Genomic DNA, 15,686 nt, shown 5'->3' on the forward strand with positions numbered 1-15,686 from the left:
CTACGAATTCAACAGGAGATCAAAGAGAAGAATAGCAACAACTCTCCGAACAGAAAAGCGACCACGTACTGGAAGGTAGGACGTGCGGAGAAGTGAATCCGAGGCGATATTCGGGAGGATAGACGGCGGGGGAGGGGGCCTCCGTCGGCCGCTTCTGGCAAGTGATAGAGCCGCGGAGCACAAAATCAGAACTTTTAGAAGTCGGCTCCGCTGAGGGACGTCACTCTGGTGGCTAAGCTGAGGGTGGAACCCTCGTGGGACAGTGTGGTCTCAGGACCCTCGGGGTCACAGAAAGACCGGGGGTGCCTGAGTGTGGCAGAGCTCCCAGGTATTGGAGCGGGGAAGCCGGCTGCAGAGACGGAGCCGAGGCGCGGGCTCTCAGCTCGGGGTTGCCATAAACTGTGATCCGCGGCCCAGTCGGGCCACTGCTCCTCCAGCACGGACCCAACAAGTGGCAGATCCGGGGAGACTCCTCTTCCTCTCCTGGAAGGAGTGGCATGGGAGCGCACCACAGGGATCTGCTGGGTTTGGAGACTCCACACAGGGTCGGGTGCCAGAGATAGAAACACTCGGTCACAGGCTGGGTGAGCGCGGAGTGCGGCCGGAGACCGGGCACAGGAGTGACTGACTGCTTTTCTCTGGGGGCGCACTGAGGAGTGGGGCCCTGAGTTCTCGGCTCCTCCGGGCGGAGATTGGGAGGCCACCATTTTCACTCTAGTCCTCCAAAGCTGTACCAAGAGCTTGCAGGGAACAAAAGATCCTGAGAGCAAACCCGAGCAGCTTGCTTAGCCCTGACCGACAAGGGCGGGGCAATTCCGCCTCCGGCAAAGACATTTGGGAACCACGGCAACAGGCCCCTCCCTCAGAAGATCAGCACGAACAGCCAGCAAGCCAAGACCAAGTTTACCGATCAAGGAGAACGGGAGAACTCCAGCGCTAGGGGAATACTGCACATAGAATTCATGGCTTTTTTACCATGATTCATTAGTTTTTCAAAGTTAATATTTTTTTAGCTGTTTTTTTTTTTGAATCTTTCTTTTTCCCTTTTTCAACCAACATCAATCCCTTTTTTAAAAAAATATCTTTACTTCTCATTTTTAAAGTCATACTTTATCCCTTAGTAGTAGTTACCCTTATTTTTGGCATATAAAGTTGTTCTCTCTTTAACATTTTGAGATAAGTTTCTTCTAACGGATCAAAATATACCCTAAATCACTAGTGTATGGCTTTGTTCTAGTCTCCTGCCTGATCACATTCTCTCCCTTTTTTTATTCTTTTCTTTTTTTTTAAATCTTTCTTTTTTCAAACAACTTCTTATCAATTCCTTTTATAAAATCTTTTATAATTTTCATCTTTACACTCATCTTCCATCCCTTCATTGTATCAACTCGGATTTTGTACATATATAAGTCTTTCTTCCTTTAAAATTTTAGGAGGCACTTTCTTCTAAAAGACCAAAATATGCCCAAAATTTAGTGTGTGGCACTGATCTATGCACTAGCCTGATCACATTTGATCATATTCTGTTTTTTTTGTTCTCTTTTTGTTTGTTTTTATCTTTTTCTTTTTCTTTTTTTCTCTTTCTCTTTCTTTTCCCCTGGTTTCAGGTCTTTTCTGATTTTTTTACAGTATATTTGCTGGGGACGTTGTTAACCTGTTAGCATTTTGTTCTCTCATTCATCTATTCTCCTCTGGACAAAATGACAAGACAAAAAAAAATCACCTCAGCAAAAAGAACAAGAGGAAGTACCATCTGCCAGGGATCTACTCAATACGGACGTTAGTACGATGCGGGACCCAGAGTTCAGAATCATTACTTTAAAGATACTAGGTGGGGTGAAAAAAGTGTGGAAGTTATTAGAGAAACCTTTCTGCATAAATAAAAGAACTAAAATCTAACCAAGTCGAAATCGAAAAGGCTATTAATGAGGTGCAATAAAAAATGGGGGCACTAACTGCTAGGATCAATGAGGCAGAAGAGAGAATCAGCAATATAGATGACCAAATGATGGAAAATAAAGGAGAAAAAGAGAGATAAACAACTACAGGATCACAAGGGCAGAATTCGAGAGACAAGCGATACGATGAGATGAAACAACATTAGAATAATTAGGATCCCAGAAGAAGAAGAAAGAGAGAGGGGGGCAGAAGGTATACTGGAGCAAAATATAGCAGAGAACTTCCCTAATGTGGGGAAGGAAACACGCATCAAAATCCAGGAGGCACAGAGAACCCCTCTCAAAATCAATAAAAATAGGTCAACACCCCGACATCTAATGGTAAAACTTACAAGTCTCAGAGACAAAGAGAAAATCCTGAAAGCAGCTCGGGAGGAGAGCTATGTAACCTACAATGGTGGAAACATTAAATTGACAACAGACCTATCTACAGAGACCTGGCAGGCCAGAAAGGACTGGCATGATATCTTCAGAGCACTAAACGAGAAAAATATGCAGCCAAGAATACTATATACCCAGCTAGGCTGTCACTGAAAATTGAAGGAGAGATAAAAAGCTTCCACGACGAACAAAAACTAAAGGAATTTGGAAACACGAAACCAGCCCTCCAAGAAATATTGAAAGGGGTCCTCTAAGCGAAGAGAGAGCCTAAAAGCAGTATAGATCAGAAAGGAACACAGAATATGCAGTAACAGTCACCTTACAGGCAATACAATGGCACTAAATTCGTATCTTTCAATAGTTACCCTGAATGTAAATGGGCTCAATGCCCCAATTAAAAGACACAGGCTATCAAATTGGATTAAAAAAACAAGACCCATCCATATGCTGTCTGCAAGAGACTAATTTTAGACCCAAAGACACCCCCACATTGAAAGTGAGGGGGTGGAAAACCATTTACCATGCTAATGGACACTAAAAAAAAGCTGGGGTGGCAATCCTTATATCAGACAAATTAGATTTTAAAACAAAGATTGTAATAAGAGATGATGAAGGACACTATATTATACTAAAAGGGTCTATCCAACAAGAAGATCTAACAATGGTAAATATCTATGCCCCTACACGGGAGCAGCCAATTATACAAGGCAATTAATAACAAAAGCAAAGAAACACATGGACAACAATACAATAATAGTGGGGGACTTTAACACCCCCCTGACTAAAATGCACAGATCATCTAAGCACAAGATCAACAAGAAAATAAAGACTTTAAATGAAACACTGGACCAAATGGACTTCACAGACATATTCAGAACATTCTATCCCAAAGCAACAGAATACACATTCTTCTCTAGTGCCCATGGAACATTCTCCACAATAGATCACATCCTAGGTCACAAATCAGGTCTCAACCGGTACCAAAAGATTGGGATTATTCCCTGCATATTTTCAGACCACAATGCTTTGAAACTAGAACTCAATCACAAGAGGAAAGTCGGAAAGAACTCAAATACATGGAGGCTAAAGAGCATTCTACTAAAGAATGAATGGGTCAACCAGGAAATTAAAGAAGAATTTAAAAAATTCATGGAAACCATGAAAATGAAAACACAACTGTTCAAAATCTTTGGGATACAGCAAAGGCAGTCCTGAGAGGAAAGTATATAGCAATGCATGCCTTTCTCAAGAAACAAGAAAGGTCTCAAATCACAACCTAACCCTACACCTAAAGGAACTAGAGAAAGAACAGCAAATAAAGCCTAAACCCCACAGGAGAAGAGAAATCATAAAGATCAGAGCAGAAATCAATGAAATAGAAACCAAAAGAACAGTAAAACAGAACAATGAAATGAGGAACTGGTTCTTTGAAAGAATTACAAGATTGATTGACCCCTGGCCAGATTTATCAAAAAAAAAAGAGAAATGACCCATATCAACAAAATCATGAATGAAAGAGGAGAGATCACAACCAACACCAAAGAAATACAAACAATTATAAGAACATATTATGAGCAACTCTATGCCAGCAAATTAGGTAAGAGGGAAGAAATGGATGCATTCCTAGAGATGTATCAACTACCAAAATTGAATCAGGAAGAAATAGAAAACCTGAACAGACCTGTAACCACTAAGGAAATGGAAGCAGTCATCAAAAATCTCCCAACAAACAAAAGCCCAGGGCCAGATGGTTTCCCAGGGAATTCTACCAAACATTTAAAGAAGAATTAATACCTATTCTCCTGAAACTGTTCCAAAAAATAGAAATGGAAGGAAAACTTCCAAACTTATTTTATGAGGCCATTACCTTGATCCCAAAACCAAAGACCCCATGAAAAAGAAGAATTACAGACCAATATCCTTGATGAACATGGATGCAAACATTCTCACCAAAATACTAGCCAATAGGATCCAACAGTATATTAAAAGGATTATTCACCATGACCAAGTGGGATTTATCCCTGCGCTGCAAGGTTGGTTCAACATCCGCAAATCAATCAACGTGATACAATACATTAACAAAAGAAAGATCAAGAATCATATGATCCTCTCAAAAGATGCAGAAAAAGCATTTGACAAGGTACAGCATCCTTTTTGCTAAAAACTCTTCAGAGTATAGGGATAGAGGGTACATACCTCAATATCATAAAAGCCATCTATGAAAAACCTACAGCGAATATCATTCTCAATGGGGAAAGCTGAGAGCTTTCCCCCTAAGGTCAGGAATGCGGCAGGGATGTCCACTATCACCACTGCTATTCAACATAGTATTAGAAGTCCTAGCCACAGCAATCAGACAACAAAAAGAAATCAAAGGCATCCAAATCGACAAGGAGGAAGTCAAACTCTCACTGTTTGCAGATGATATGATACTGTATGTGGAAAATACAAAAGACTCCACCCCAAAATTTCTAGAACTCATACAGGAATTCAGTCAAGTAGCAGGATATAAAATCAATGCACAGAAATCAGTGGCATTCCTATACACCAACCACAAGACAGAAGAGAGACAAATCAAGGAGTCGATCCCATTTACAATTGCACCCAAAACCATTAAGATACCTAGGAATAAATTTAACCAAAGAGGCAAAGGATCTGTACTCAGAAAACTATAAAATACTCATGAAAGAAATCGAGGAAGACACAAAGCAATGGAAAAACGTTCCATGCTCATGGATTGGAAGAACAAACATTGTGAAGATGTCAATGTTACCTAGAGCAATCTACACATTCAGTGCAATCCCCATCAAAATACCATCCACTTTTTTCAAAGAAATGGAACAAAGAATCCTAAAATTTGTATGGAACCAGAAGAGTCCCCTAATAGCCAGAGGAATATTGAAAAAGAAAATCAAAGCTGGCAGCATCACAATTCCGGACTTCCAGCTCTATTACAAAGCTGTCATCATCAAGACAGTATGGTACTGACACAAACACAGACACATAGATCAATGGAACAGAATCGAGAGCCCAGAAATGGACCCTCAACTCTATGGTCAACTTATCTTTGACAAAGCAGGAAAGAATGTCCAATGGAAAAAAGAGAGTCTCTTCAACAAATGATGTTGGGAAAATTGGACAGCCACATGCAGAAGAATGAAACTGGACCATTTCAGTACACCACACACAAAAATAGAGTCCATATGGTTGAAAGACCTAAACGTGAGACAGGAGTCCATCAAAATCCTAAAGCAGAACACAGGTAGCAACCTCTTCAACCTCAGCCACAGCAACTTCTTCCTAGAAACATCGCCAAAGGAAAGGGAAGCAAGAGCAAAAATGAACTGTTGGGATTTCATCAAGATAAAAAGCTTTTGCACAGCAAAGAAACAGTCCACAAAACCAAAAGACAACCGACAGAATGGGAGAAAATATTTGCAAATGACATATCAGGTAAAGGGCTAGTATCCAAAATCTATAAAGAACTTATCAAACTCAACACCCAAAGAACAAATCATCCAATCAAGAAATGGGCAGAAGACATGAAGAGACATTTTTCCAAAGAAGACATCCAAATGGCCAACAGACACACGAAAAAGTGCTCAACATCGCTCAGCATCAGGGAAATCCAAATCAAAACCTCCATGAGATACCACCTCACACCAGTCAGAATGGCGAAAATTAATAAGTCAGGAAGCGACAGATGTTGGCGGGGATGCGGAGAAAGGGAAATCCTCCTACACTGTTGGTGGGAATGCAAGCTGGTGCAACCACTCTGGAAAACAGTATGGAGGTTCCTCAAACAGTTGAAAATAGAGCTTCCATACAATCCAGCAATTGCACTCCTGGGTATTTACCACAAAGATACAAATGTAGGGATCTGAAGGGGTACGTGCACCCCAATGTTTATAGCAGCAATGTCCACAATAGCCAAACTGTGGAAAGAGCCAAGATGTCCATCGACAGATGAATGGATAAAGAAGTGGTAGATATACACAATGGAATATTATGTAGCCATCAAAAGGAATGAGATCTTACCATTTGCAACGATGTGGATGGACCTGGAGGGTGTTATGCTGTGTGAAATAAGTCAATCAGAGAAAGACATATATCATATGACCTCACTGATATGAGGAATTCTTAATCTCAGGAAACAAACTGATGGTTGCTGGAGTTGGTGGGGGGTGGGAGGGATGGGGTGGCTGGGTGATAGACACTGGGGAGGGTATGTGCTATGGTGAGTGATGTGAATTCTTCAAGACTGTTGAATCACAGATCTGTACTTCTGAAACAAATAATGCAATATATGTTAAGAAAAAAAAGAAGAAGATAGCAGGAGGGGAAGAATGAAGGGGAGTAAGTTGGAGGGGGAGATGAAACATGAGAGGATGGACTCTGAAAAACAAACTGAGGGTTCTAGAGGAGAGGGGGGTGGGGGGATGGGTTAGCCTGGTGTTGGGTATTAAAGAGGGCACATTCTGCATAGAGCACTGGGTGTTATGAACAAACAATGAATCATGGAACGCTACATCAAAAACTAATGTTGTAATGTATGGTGATTAACATAATAATAAAAAATTTTAAAAAAATAGCTTTGGAAAAATTAAGGCTAAAAATATATAACCCTGGTCTCCTGTGCTGTATACTTCAGAGTCTTGGATCTCAGGTTCAGGCAGAGAGGGAAGCTAGAAGGAAACAGAAGAAACCAGTATGATTCACATTAAATATTGAGCCCATGTAGACTAATTTCTCAACATGGTGTAGTTTTTTTCTCATTTGAAATAAAACAGAATGTCAGTATCTAATGGAGACTGAGCCCCCGTAATCCTCAGAAAGGAACAGAAAGATGGTTTGCTATATTACTATGCAGTTAGGCATTCACTACATTGAAAATGTTATAATTGTATAACATATGTGAACAATCAGAAATAATAGATGATAAAATAAACTTAAATACTATCCTGTACAATAAGCAGAGCCTTAGTAGTAGCTTCTGTTTCAGTTTTTTTTTGTAATGTATAGTATTTTTTTATCAGTTTTATCAGCATTGTATCTTACTGATTTTTCAAGTGACTGCCAGGTATCAGTTTTTTATTTTATTTTTTATTTTTATTTTTTTAAAGATTTTATTTGAGAGTGAGAGAGAGAGAGAGAGAGAGAGAGAGTGGGAGAAGGGGCAGAGGGAGAGGGAGGAGCAGATTCCTGACTGAGAGCAGGGAGACTGATGTGGGGTCTGATCCCAGGACCCTGGGATCATGACCTGAGCTGAAGGGAGATGCTTAACTGACTGAGCCATCCAGGCGCCCCATGCTGGGTTATCAGTCTTTTAAATGTGCGATGTATGTAAAGTATAATAATTTCTTGAAAAAAAAATGATACAAAAAGTTCTAATTCTAATAAATGCATTTCCATCACATAATAAAATTTTATTTCTTACAGCAAAAGTCCATTTCCAGCATTCAGCAGAATTAATTAAACACCTAATAAAAGCTGGAGTGAATTATACTATGCAGGTAAGTCACTTTTTCAAAAGGCTGTTTTCCTACCTTGGTTTTTCAGTTGTGGGATATAGAACAGAGCTTCTGTACTACTCCATCCCCCTTGCTATTATTTTTTAACTGTGATTTTTAGGTACCAAAGATGGTGAGCTTTTTTCCTAATTATGCTGATAAGCTCATGGTTTATGTGAATTGCAAAAACTTTCAAAAATGTCTTTTTCTTCTCAGACTTTTATTTCTATCAGTAATAATGAATTGTTTTTAAAAGAGTCATGTTCCATTTCCCTTCTAGTCCCTTCGTTTTTCCCTCACTTTCTATTACCTTTATCATAAAAGGTAGGGGAAAAAAGTGGTTTGAAGCAATATTGAGAAAAAAGGAGAGAAGAAAACATTTACATCTGTGCATTCAACCACATGTAGTGAATAGTACCAAAGATTTACTTTATAATGGTCACTATGGTAGGTGGGTAAGACAGACTTTACACCTTTGAGGACTTTCAGTCTGAGGGAGGAGTCACAGAAGGGACAAAAAAAAAAGCAATTTTAATTTCTCAGCATTTGAAAGAACTAAAAGTAGTTCAACATATCTATAAGCACAGGTACCAGGGTTAGGATGATGAATGAAGAAGATGTAGAGATAAACAGATAATAGATCATGCCACAAACAATGTGAAGGAGTAGGGGGCTTTATTTAGATCACTGAGGCAGGTGCTCACTTTGGCAGCACATATACTGAAACTGAAACGAAACAGAGAAGATTAACATGGCCCCCATGCAAGGATGACACACATATTTGTGAAGTGTTACATATTTTTTGTATAGAACTGTTCAAATACAGTGTCGTACATCTGAAAATAATGTAACACTGTATGTTAACTGGAATTAAAAAGTTTGAAAAAGAATTAAAAAAAATAAAAGTGATGTCATCTTAATAGTAAAAAATAAAAATTAAAAAAAATTAAATAAAAACTTTATACCCAGGAATTGACAAATATCTGTATTTGTAATTTTAGAAAAATTACTTATGTCATTTATATTAGAGGGGACACTGTCAAATTAAAACTTATACTAGACAAGGTTAAACAGACAAGGCAGGCTTTATTTAAGACTATTGCAAGAGGGGAGAGAAACTAAACTCTGTTGAAACATAGGGCTGGGGAGCTTAGAGTAACTGGGGTGGAGGGAATCATAGGCCATCTGCATTGGGTAGTTCACCTTACCAAATGGAAAAGTAAACTTCCTGTTTATGACAGGAGGTAGTTTTACAATGTGGAGCAAGGGTTCTACCCTCCCACAGGGAGGGCTACTCTCCAATATTTACATTTCAGAGAGATGGTTTTTAGATCCTTGAGAAAGACATTTCCTAAATTGTAAAACTGGCAAGACTGGAAGAAGATTTACATACAAAGGGGCAGAGAATTTACAATCGCAAGTTTTCTAAAATAGCTCTAAGAAAAGAAAGGTCAAGGCCCTAAGTCAGGAAGAAACGGATCTCAAATTTAGTCAAATTAAGGGGACTGTTAATGCTGTCCTGGTCAACAGGAACATAGAAAGCTCTACTTTTTCCAACCTAGTTCTAATTTAAATACATAAAAAGCTGTAGTTTGTCTCAATTATTATTACAGGATAATTTAAAGAGAAAAGTTTAGCACAAAAACCCAGAGTTAAATTAGGTCAGATTTTGGTAAGATATTACTTTCCAAAGTTCCCTTGCCACTGGGGCTAAAGGAATGAATTTTGAGGGACAGTATCTGTTTTGGTAACTTTCAATCTCTTTCCCCCTCAATATGTTAGGTCTACCCAGATGAAGGCCATAATGTATCTGAGAAGAGCAAGTATCATCTCTACAGCACAATCCTCAGATTCTTCAGTGATTGTTTAAAGGAAGAAATCCCTGTGTTACCACAGGAACCGGAAGAAGATGAATAATGGACCCTATTTATATAGAACTGAAGGGGATCTTGAGGCTCAATGAAACCTAACCAAGAGACTGTAATATTGTACATGCTCCAGAATTTCAAGGGCAGCTTAAGGAGATGACACTGGAACAGCACACTCAGAGACAATGAACTAGAATTTGAATACAGATGTCCTAGTCTACTGTGTTGCCAAGGGTGCAGAACCTGTTTCTTTGTGTAAGGAAGGTCAAAGGGTTGGTTTCCTGGGAGAAATTAGTTTTGCATTAAAGTAGGAGTAGTGCATGTTTTCTTCTGTTATCCCCCAATTTGTTCTGTAACTAGTTGCTCTCATTTTAATTTCAGTGGCCACCATCATCTTTGCATATGATGCATACTTATCAGTACCACATCCCTGATCTTTGATGGCTGAGCTGCAACCTAACACCTTACTGTATCTTTACAATAAGTGCAATTCCTTGTCTATTATTATGCTTAAGAAAATATTCAGTTAATAAAAAACAGTATTTTATGTAATTTCTGTTTATAAAAAGACATTATTAAATGGGTCAAAGGTCATGTAGAAATATGGATTTCAGCACCTTCCAAAATTCAGCCAGTTATCAGTAGATACAGTATCTTTAAATCAACACACGAGTGTATGTCTCACAATATATAGACACACGTGTGCATATACAGTCAATAAATCTATCTTTACATGTTATTCATTCTACAAAGGATAAACTTCTGATGAATTAGAAGAGATGCTCTTTTACAGGCTATAATGGATGCTTTGTTTAATGAGCCAAAAATGATGAAACATTTTTCCAACTCAGATTCTAGCTATTGCTTTCCTATAAATGTTTGGGTTGTGTTTGGTATTGTTTTTAGTGGTTAATAGTTTTCTAGTTGCGATTTAGTTTTTTGAATATGATACCTTGTCACATGTAAATTAGATACTTAAATATTATAGTTTCTGATAAAGAAATTTTGTTAACAATGCAATGCCACTGAGTGCTATTTTGCTCTTTTGGTGGAGAAGGCTTTTTTTAAAACACTTGGTCCTTTCACTTCTCTCTCTCTCAAGCAGAATCAATTCTCATTTTCATTGTAAAAGCAAAGAGCTGGATTATTTCATTTGCCAGTTCCTATTTAGTATTCTGTGCCTGCTCACTTCATCTGTTACTGTTTAATTTAAATCCTTTTGGTGAGAATTAGAAATGAATATTTTTTATTCATTGGCCAAAAAAGTTCACAAACAGCAATGTTTGCTATTTAATTTGAGTTGAAGGCACAAATGCATTAATTCCTGTGTACTGACTTGCAGTAGTAAGTAACTGAGAGTGTAAAATAAACTTGACTGTATGAAGTCAAATTTAAGTCATAAGAATATTAAATTTGGTGACTAAAATCACTTTGGTGACTTAAGGGATCTTTTGGAAGATGTCTGAAAGACTGTAATCGAGCTTAGAAGTTTAGATAAACCTAGGCAGTGTACTGTGTTTTTGTGGTTTCTCTTAAATTCCTCAGGACAGGCTGGATTCTCATGACATCAAGACACCAGGAGGAAACTCAAAAATGTCACAGAACCGCTCAGTAACTCTCCCATTTTCTTGAAGGATCAACCCCCAAATCTGGGTATTTTGAAGCATATAAATTGTTTTTTGGATATTCGACTTTTCTTCTGGATGCTTTGGAATTGTGTCTTCACTGCTCCGCTGGATTCAGTTTAAAATGGGAAAGGCTCACTTTTCTGAGAGACCCATTTCAGGTCTTTTTCAAGAATAGTAAACACATTTTTTAAAAAATAAGTTTAATGTTAAAAAGGAAAGTTTTGCCTATTTTATTAAGATGGAAATTTCTTTTTAGGCTGATTTGAAGTCCAACTGAAGCTTTTTAATCACTATTTTAAATTTCAACCACTAGAGTTTTTTATGATGCAAGTAATTACGTTGTCTGAAAGATGTGGTTTTATTGAATGTCTATTTGAGCAACATTTTAAAAGTATTTACCTTTTACTGTTCATCATTTCTCTTGTTTTATTACTATTATCAATGTTTATCTATCTTTCAATTAATTTAATACAGTTTCTAATGTGAAAGACATTTGTCTGGAACCCACTTTCACCTTAAAGGCTAAATGGATCTCAAATGAAGACATACTGTTTAATAGGAAGGTGGAAATTTTTCATCTCCATGATTCTTTGAGTTTTAATCATTGGGCCACTTTAGAAAAGGGAATGCTTACCTACACAGACACCAACTATTAAAGGAATCACGTAACAACTTTGTCCTTTATACATTTGCCTTTGGTTATATCCAACTATTTCATGTGAATTTGTGCATTCTGAGGGTTTCCTAGAACTCCAGCAGCAAGCTTTTCAAGTGTGATTTGCCCTTTAAAGTTAAAAAACTCAAGATAAAATAAAAAATTCTATAAAAACAGGTAAGCAGTATCAAATCATCCATAAACACATAACTTTTTGAAACTATTTTAAAAGAGAAAAGTGTTGTTTCTTTTTTTTTTTTTTTAATGTTCACTGCCTCCATTGAGGTCTCTAATTCAACAGCTAGAGACTAAAGAGTCCGCGGGATCTGTTTGAGTTTCCTGGGAACTAAAGGAAGATGCTCTTCAAAACCTGGGTCTCAAAAACAAAAAAATGGCTCTCGGTTCACCCTGAGAGTGTGTCTCTTCTGACTGTTTATTTAGTAAAAAATTACTTTTGAGGGTCCTTCACATTCCAGTTGTAGATTTACTAGAATGAGGTGACCTGAACATTGGTCTCTACCATACAGGGAATTATTTGTCCTCAAGTGGTAGGCTTTGAAACAGAAGAATCTGGAACTGAATTGCTCTCAAGCTTCAAAGGTCATCGAGGGTACATGGTTTGTATAAAGAATCGTGTATGAAATACCTCTTGTGTCCCTCCTCAGATGCTCTCACCATCTTCACATCATACAGCAACAAGCAGTGCATAAATAAAACCTGACCCCTCAGCTGCACTCTCACTTTCTGTTCTGGGGATTCTCTGAAGTAACGTTAGCTCTCTACTGGAACCCACTCATCGCCTATGCATTACGAATCTACATAAGGATGTTAGTACGTATCCACACTGAAACCCAGTTAATGGAAGACGGGAACAGTTGAGTATATGTTCCCCATTTTCTTTCTCTCTCTCCCTCTCTCTCTCTTTCTTTCTTTTTAAAGATTTTATTAATTTATATGACAGAAAGAGAGAGCACAAGCAGGGGTAGCGGCAGGCAGAGGGAGAGGGAGAAGCAGGCTTCCCGCTGAGGAAGGAGCCTGATGTGGGACTCGATCCAGGACCCTGGGATCACGACCTGAGTGGAAAGTAGACACTTAACCAACTAAGCCACCCAGGCGTTCCCCTCCCCCATTTTCTTTCCTTAGAAGGCCCCATGAGACTCAGCTGCCCACAGCTGACTGTGGGCAGAAACATTGTTCTGTTTCCCCCTTCCCCATTCCACTTGGCTCAGTTCCTCACTTGTATCTCCTAGAATCATTTCTCAAAATAAAATAAACATGCATCAGGCCCTCCTTTCTGGGGAAACCCTTTTGCCCACAGGAGTTTACCTTAAGGATGAACAAACAAAATGAGAATAAAGAAGTGCTTCCTTTTCAGTTTAGAATACGCTGCTTTTCCCTAAAATTTCCCGGATGCTTACTAAGCACCAAGCATGTACTAAGTGTTCTACTTTTATTATCAAATTAAACTTCTCAACAGGCCCTGATTCCCATTTTACAGATAAGAAAATGCAGTCTGAGAGGAGTATGTAAGGCACCCACATTTTATGTAACTAATGAATGAATAGCCTAAACCTCGCTCTAGCCATCTGAGAAGCCCCTGTTCTCAGCCATTCTGATCTATAAAGGTAGGAAAGGTTTCATCTGAGAAAGGATTCTGAATATTTGAATATACAGTTCCAGATATTTTTTGAGAATGATTTTATAGCAATAACACTGAAAGGTAAATGATAGGCTAGTGTATCTATACCCGTATGCGAAGCTACATGGATTCCCTGATGTCAAGAGGACTTATGCAATATTTAAAATATACTTTGTTTTTGATCGGAGATACGCAAGAATCATTCCCATCCGTGGAAACACCTCCCGAGAAGACAATGTCTATATGCCTGGGATATCATTAGTAAAATCCCTTGCTCTGACATTATGCCAAGAACATTCCAAAATCATTCCAAGGGGCATTCAAAAACATTATGTTGATCAAAGCACCCAGGCTTGTAAACATGAAAACTCCACCTAGTCTTCAAACATTAAAATCCAGAAAGCACACTGCAACATTTAGAGCCATAACTGGCATCCACAATCCTATTTGCAATCTGACTTAGGAAAGTTGCATTACCTCCCACTTTTCTATTACTATAGGAAATAGATTTTGTTTACCACTGATCAAATCTGCTAACGGTCACTTCATTTGGCAAAATTCCAGCAATTTTGGAAGTCTGTAAATTAAAAAAAAAAAAATCCCCTTTCTCATCAAAGACAAGGCAGATAAATTAAAAAAAAATCGTTTCAAAGTACAATTTTGATTATTTTTCTTTCAGACTTCCAATTAAGTTTAAGATAGTCTGATACAAGTATCACAGGCTTTTGATACAGCAGCTTGAGTAGAAGGAAAGTCTTCTAGGCTGATTATCACAATCTGTCTTCTATCAGACTTTGTACCATTTTAACTAAGTAATCTTTGGCATGAGTGAAGCTTAACAATACAGAAGTCCAAAATCATCAATAGAAGAGGAACTCACATATGTTCAACATCTAGGCTTTTTGTCATATAATCTCACCGAATGCCCAAACCAACCACATGAGACAAACACTTCTTTGATAAAATCAAGATTCGGAGAGGTTAAACGATATTCTACAGGGTCACACAGTTTGTAAATGACAGAATCAGGATTTGAACACAGACCATGATGACCTCAAAGCCCTAACGTGTGATAATCCTATCTATGAATTTTTTAGCTGGTAAATTCTTAAGGTTCATCATGCAAATCTTTAGGTTGGATTAAACTTCCAAGTCCCTCACTATTCAGTGTCGCCACTTAGTATGTATCTGATTTCAAGTTAACTCAACGCAAACTTAAAAGTCGCTGAAATACCTATTACCCGATATGTAGGCAGTTTGGGCATCACCTGAGAGTCTGTTAGAAATACAGACTCTTAGGCACCCACCCCCTTCTGAATCCGAAACTTAATTGTAACAAATCCTCAAGTGATTTGTATGCACTATGAAGTTTAAGAAGCACTGGCTTGAAGGACAAGAACCTTTATTTACTCACATCCCAAGACAGCTAAAGTTGGGTGCTTCTAGAGGCAATTTAACAGATCAGTTTATTTGGCCCCTTCATTAGGTTCAGGATAACCGCAACTGCCCCAGACAGTATGTCCTTTCACAGCAATATCCCAGGATAGATAGGCAAGCAGTGACTGTTTTTATCAGGAAAGGTAACTTTCTCCAGAAGTCTTAAGCAGAATTCCTTTCAAATTCTTTCATACAGGCTTTGGTTGTAAGCCTCTATTGTAGAGGTATGGCAGGCTAGGAAGTTACCTATCTGAAATTGCAATCTCCTTAGTGAAGGTGCAACAAGTAAGAATGTAAGAACAAAGAGAATGCCTGTAAGACAGGTGCCCAGTATATGGCTCTGAAGAGACAGTAAATCCTACCAAATGCAGTAAGAGCCTAAATGCTGATATTTTCAGTAGAGGCAGCTCAAGGCACTGAGCACTGAGGATGGAGGAGGTGGGGGGAGGGTGTTTACACAGATCCTTTGTTTGAAGGTGTCTCACTTTTCCTCCCAGAAGACCCCCAAAATCTGTTCCACCCTCTGTTCCTAAGATTTGGTACACTTTTTCCTAGATGACATTTTCTCTTTTCACCTTTGCTCTTTATTTTTGACACAGTTTTTAGTGTA

At 38.5% G+C, this 15,686-nt stretch overlaps 1 protein-coding gene and 1 non-coding gene across 3 annotated transcripts in view; both read left to right on the forward strand.

The window, feature by feature from the left end:
• DPP10 (dipeptidyl peptidase like 10) overlaps nucleotides 1–9,766 on the forward strand; it is a 653,604-nt gene extending 643,838 nt beyond the window's left edge. For both annotated transcript variants that reach the window (XM_028101300.2, XM_088022159.1), the window contains 2 exons: nucleotides 7,779–7,852; nucleotides 9,632–9,766. In XM_028101300.2, coding sequence (XP_027957101.1) covers nucleotides 7,779–7,852; nucleotides 9,632–9,766 — 209 coding nt within the window. The remainder of the gene's footprint in view (nucleotides 1–7,778; nucleotides 7,853–9,631) is intronic.
• Nucleotides 8,546–8,652, forward strand: LOC114207368 (U6 spliceosomal RNA). Its single transcript, XR_003608843.1, has one exon. It is a non-coding gene; the product is annotated as a U6 spliceosomal RNA (small nuclear RNA).
• Nucleotides 9,767–15,686: the final 5,920 nt, after the last annotated feature.

This window comes from Eumetopias jubatus, unplaced genomic scaffold, assembly GCF_037043125.1.
Source record: "Eumetopias jubatus isolate StellerSeaLion01/CBP00866 unplaced genomic scaffold, mEumJub1_p1.0 scaffold_3, whole genome shotgun sequence".
NCBI lineage: Eukaryota > Metazoa > Chordata > Mammalia > Carnivora > Otariidae > Eumetopias > Eumetopias jubatus.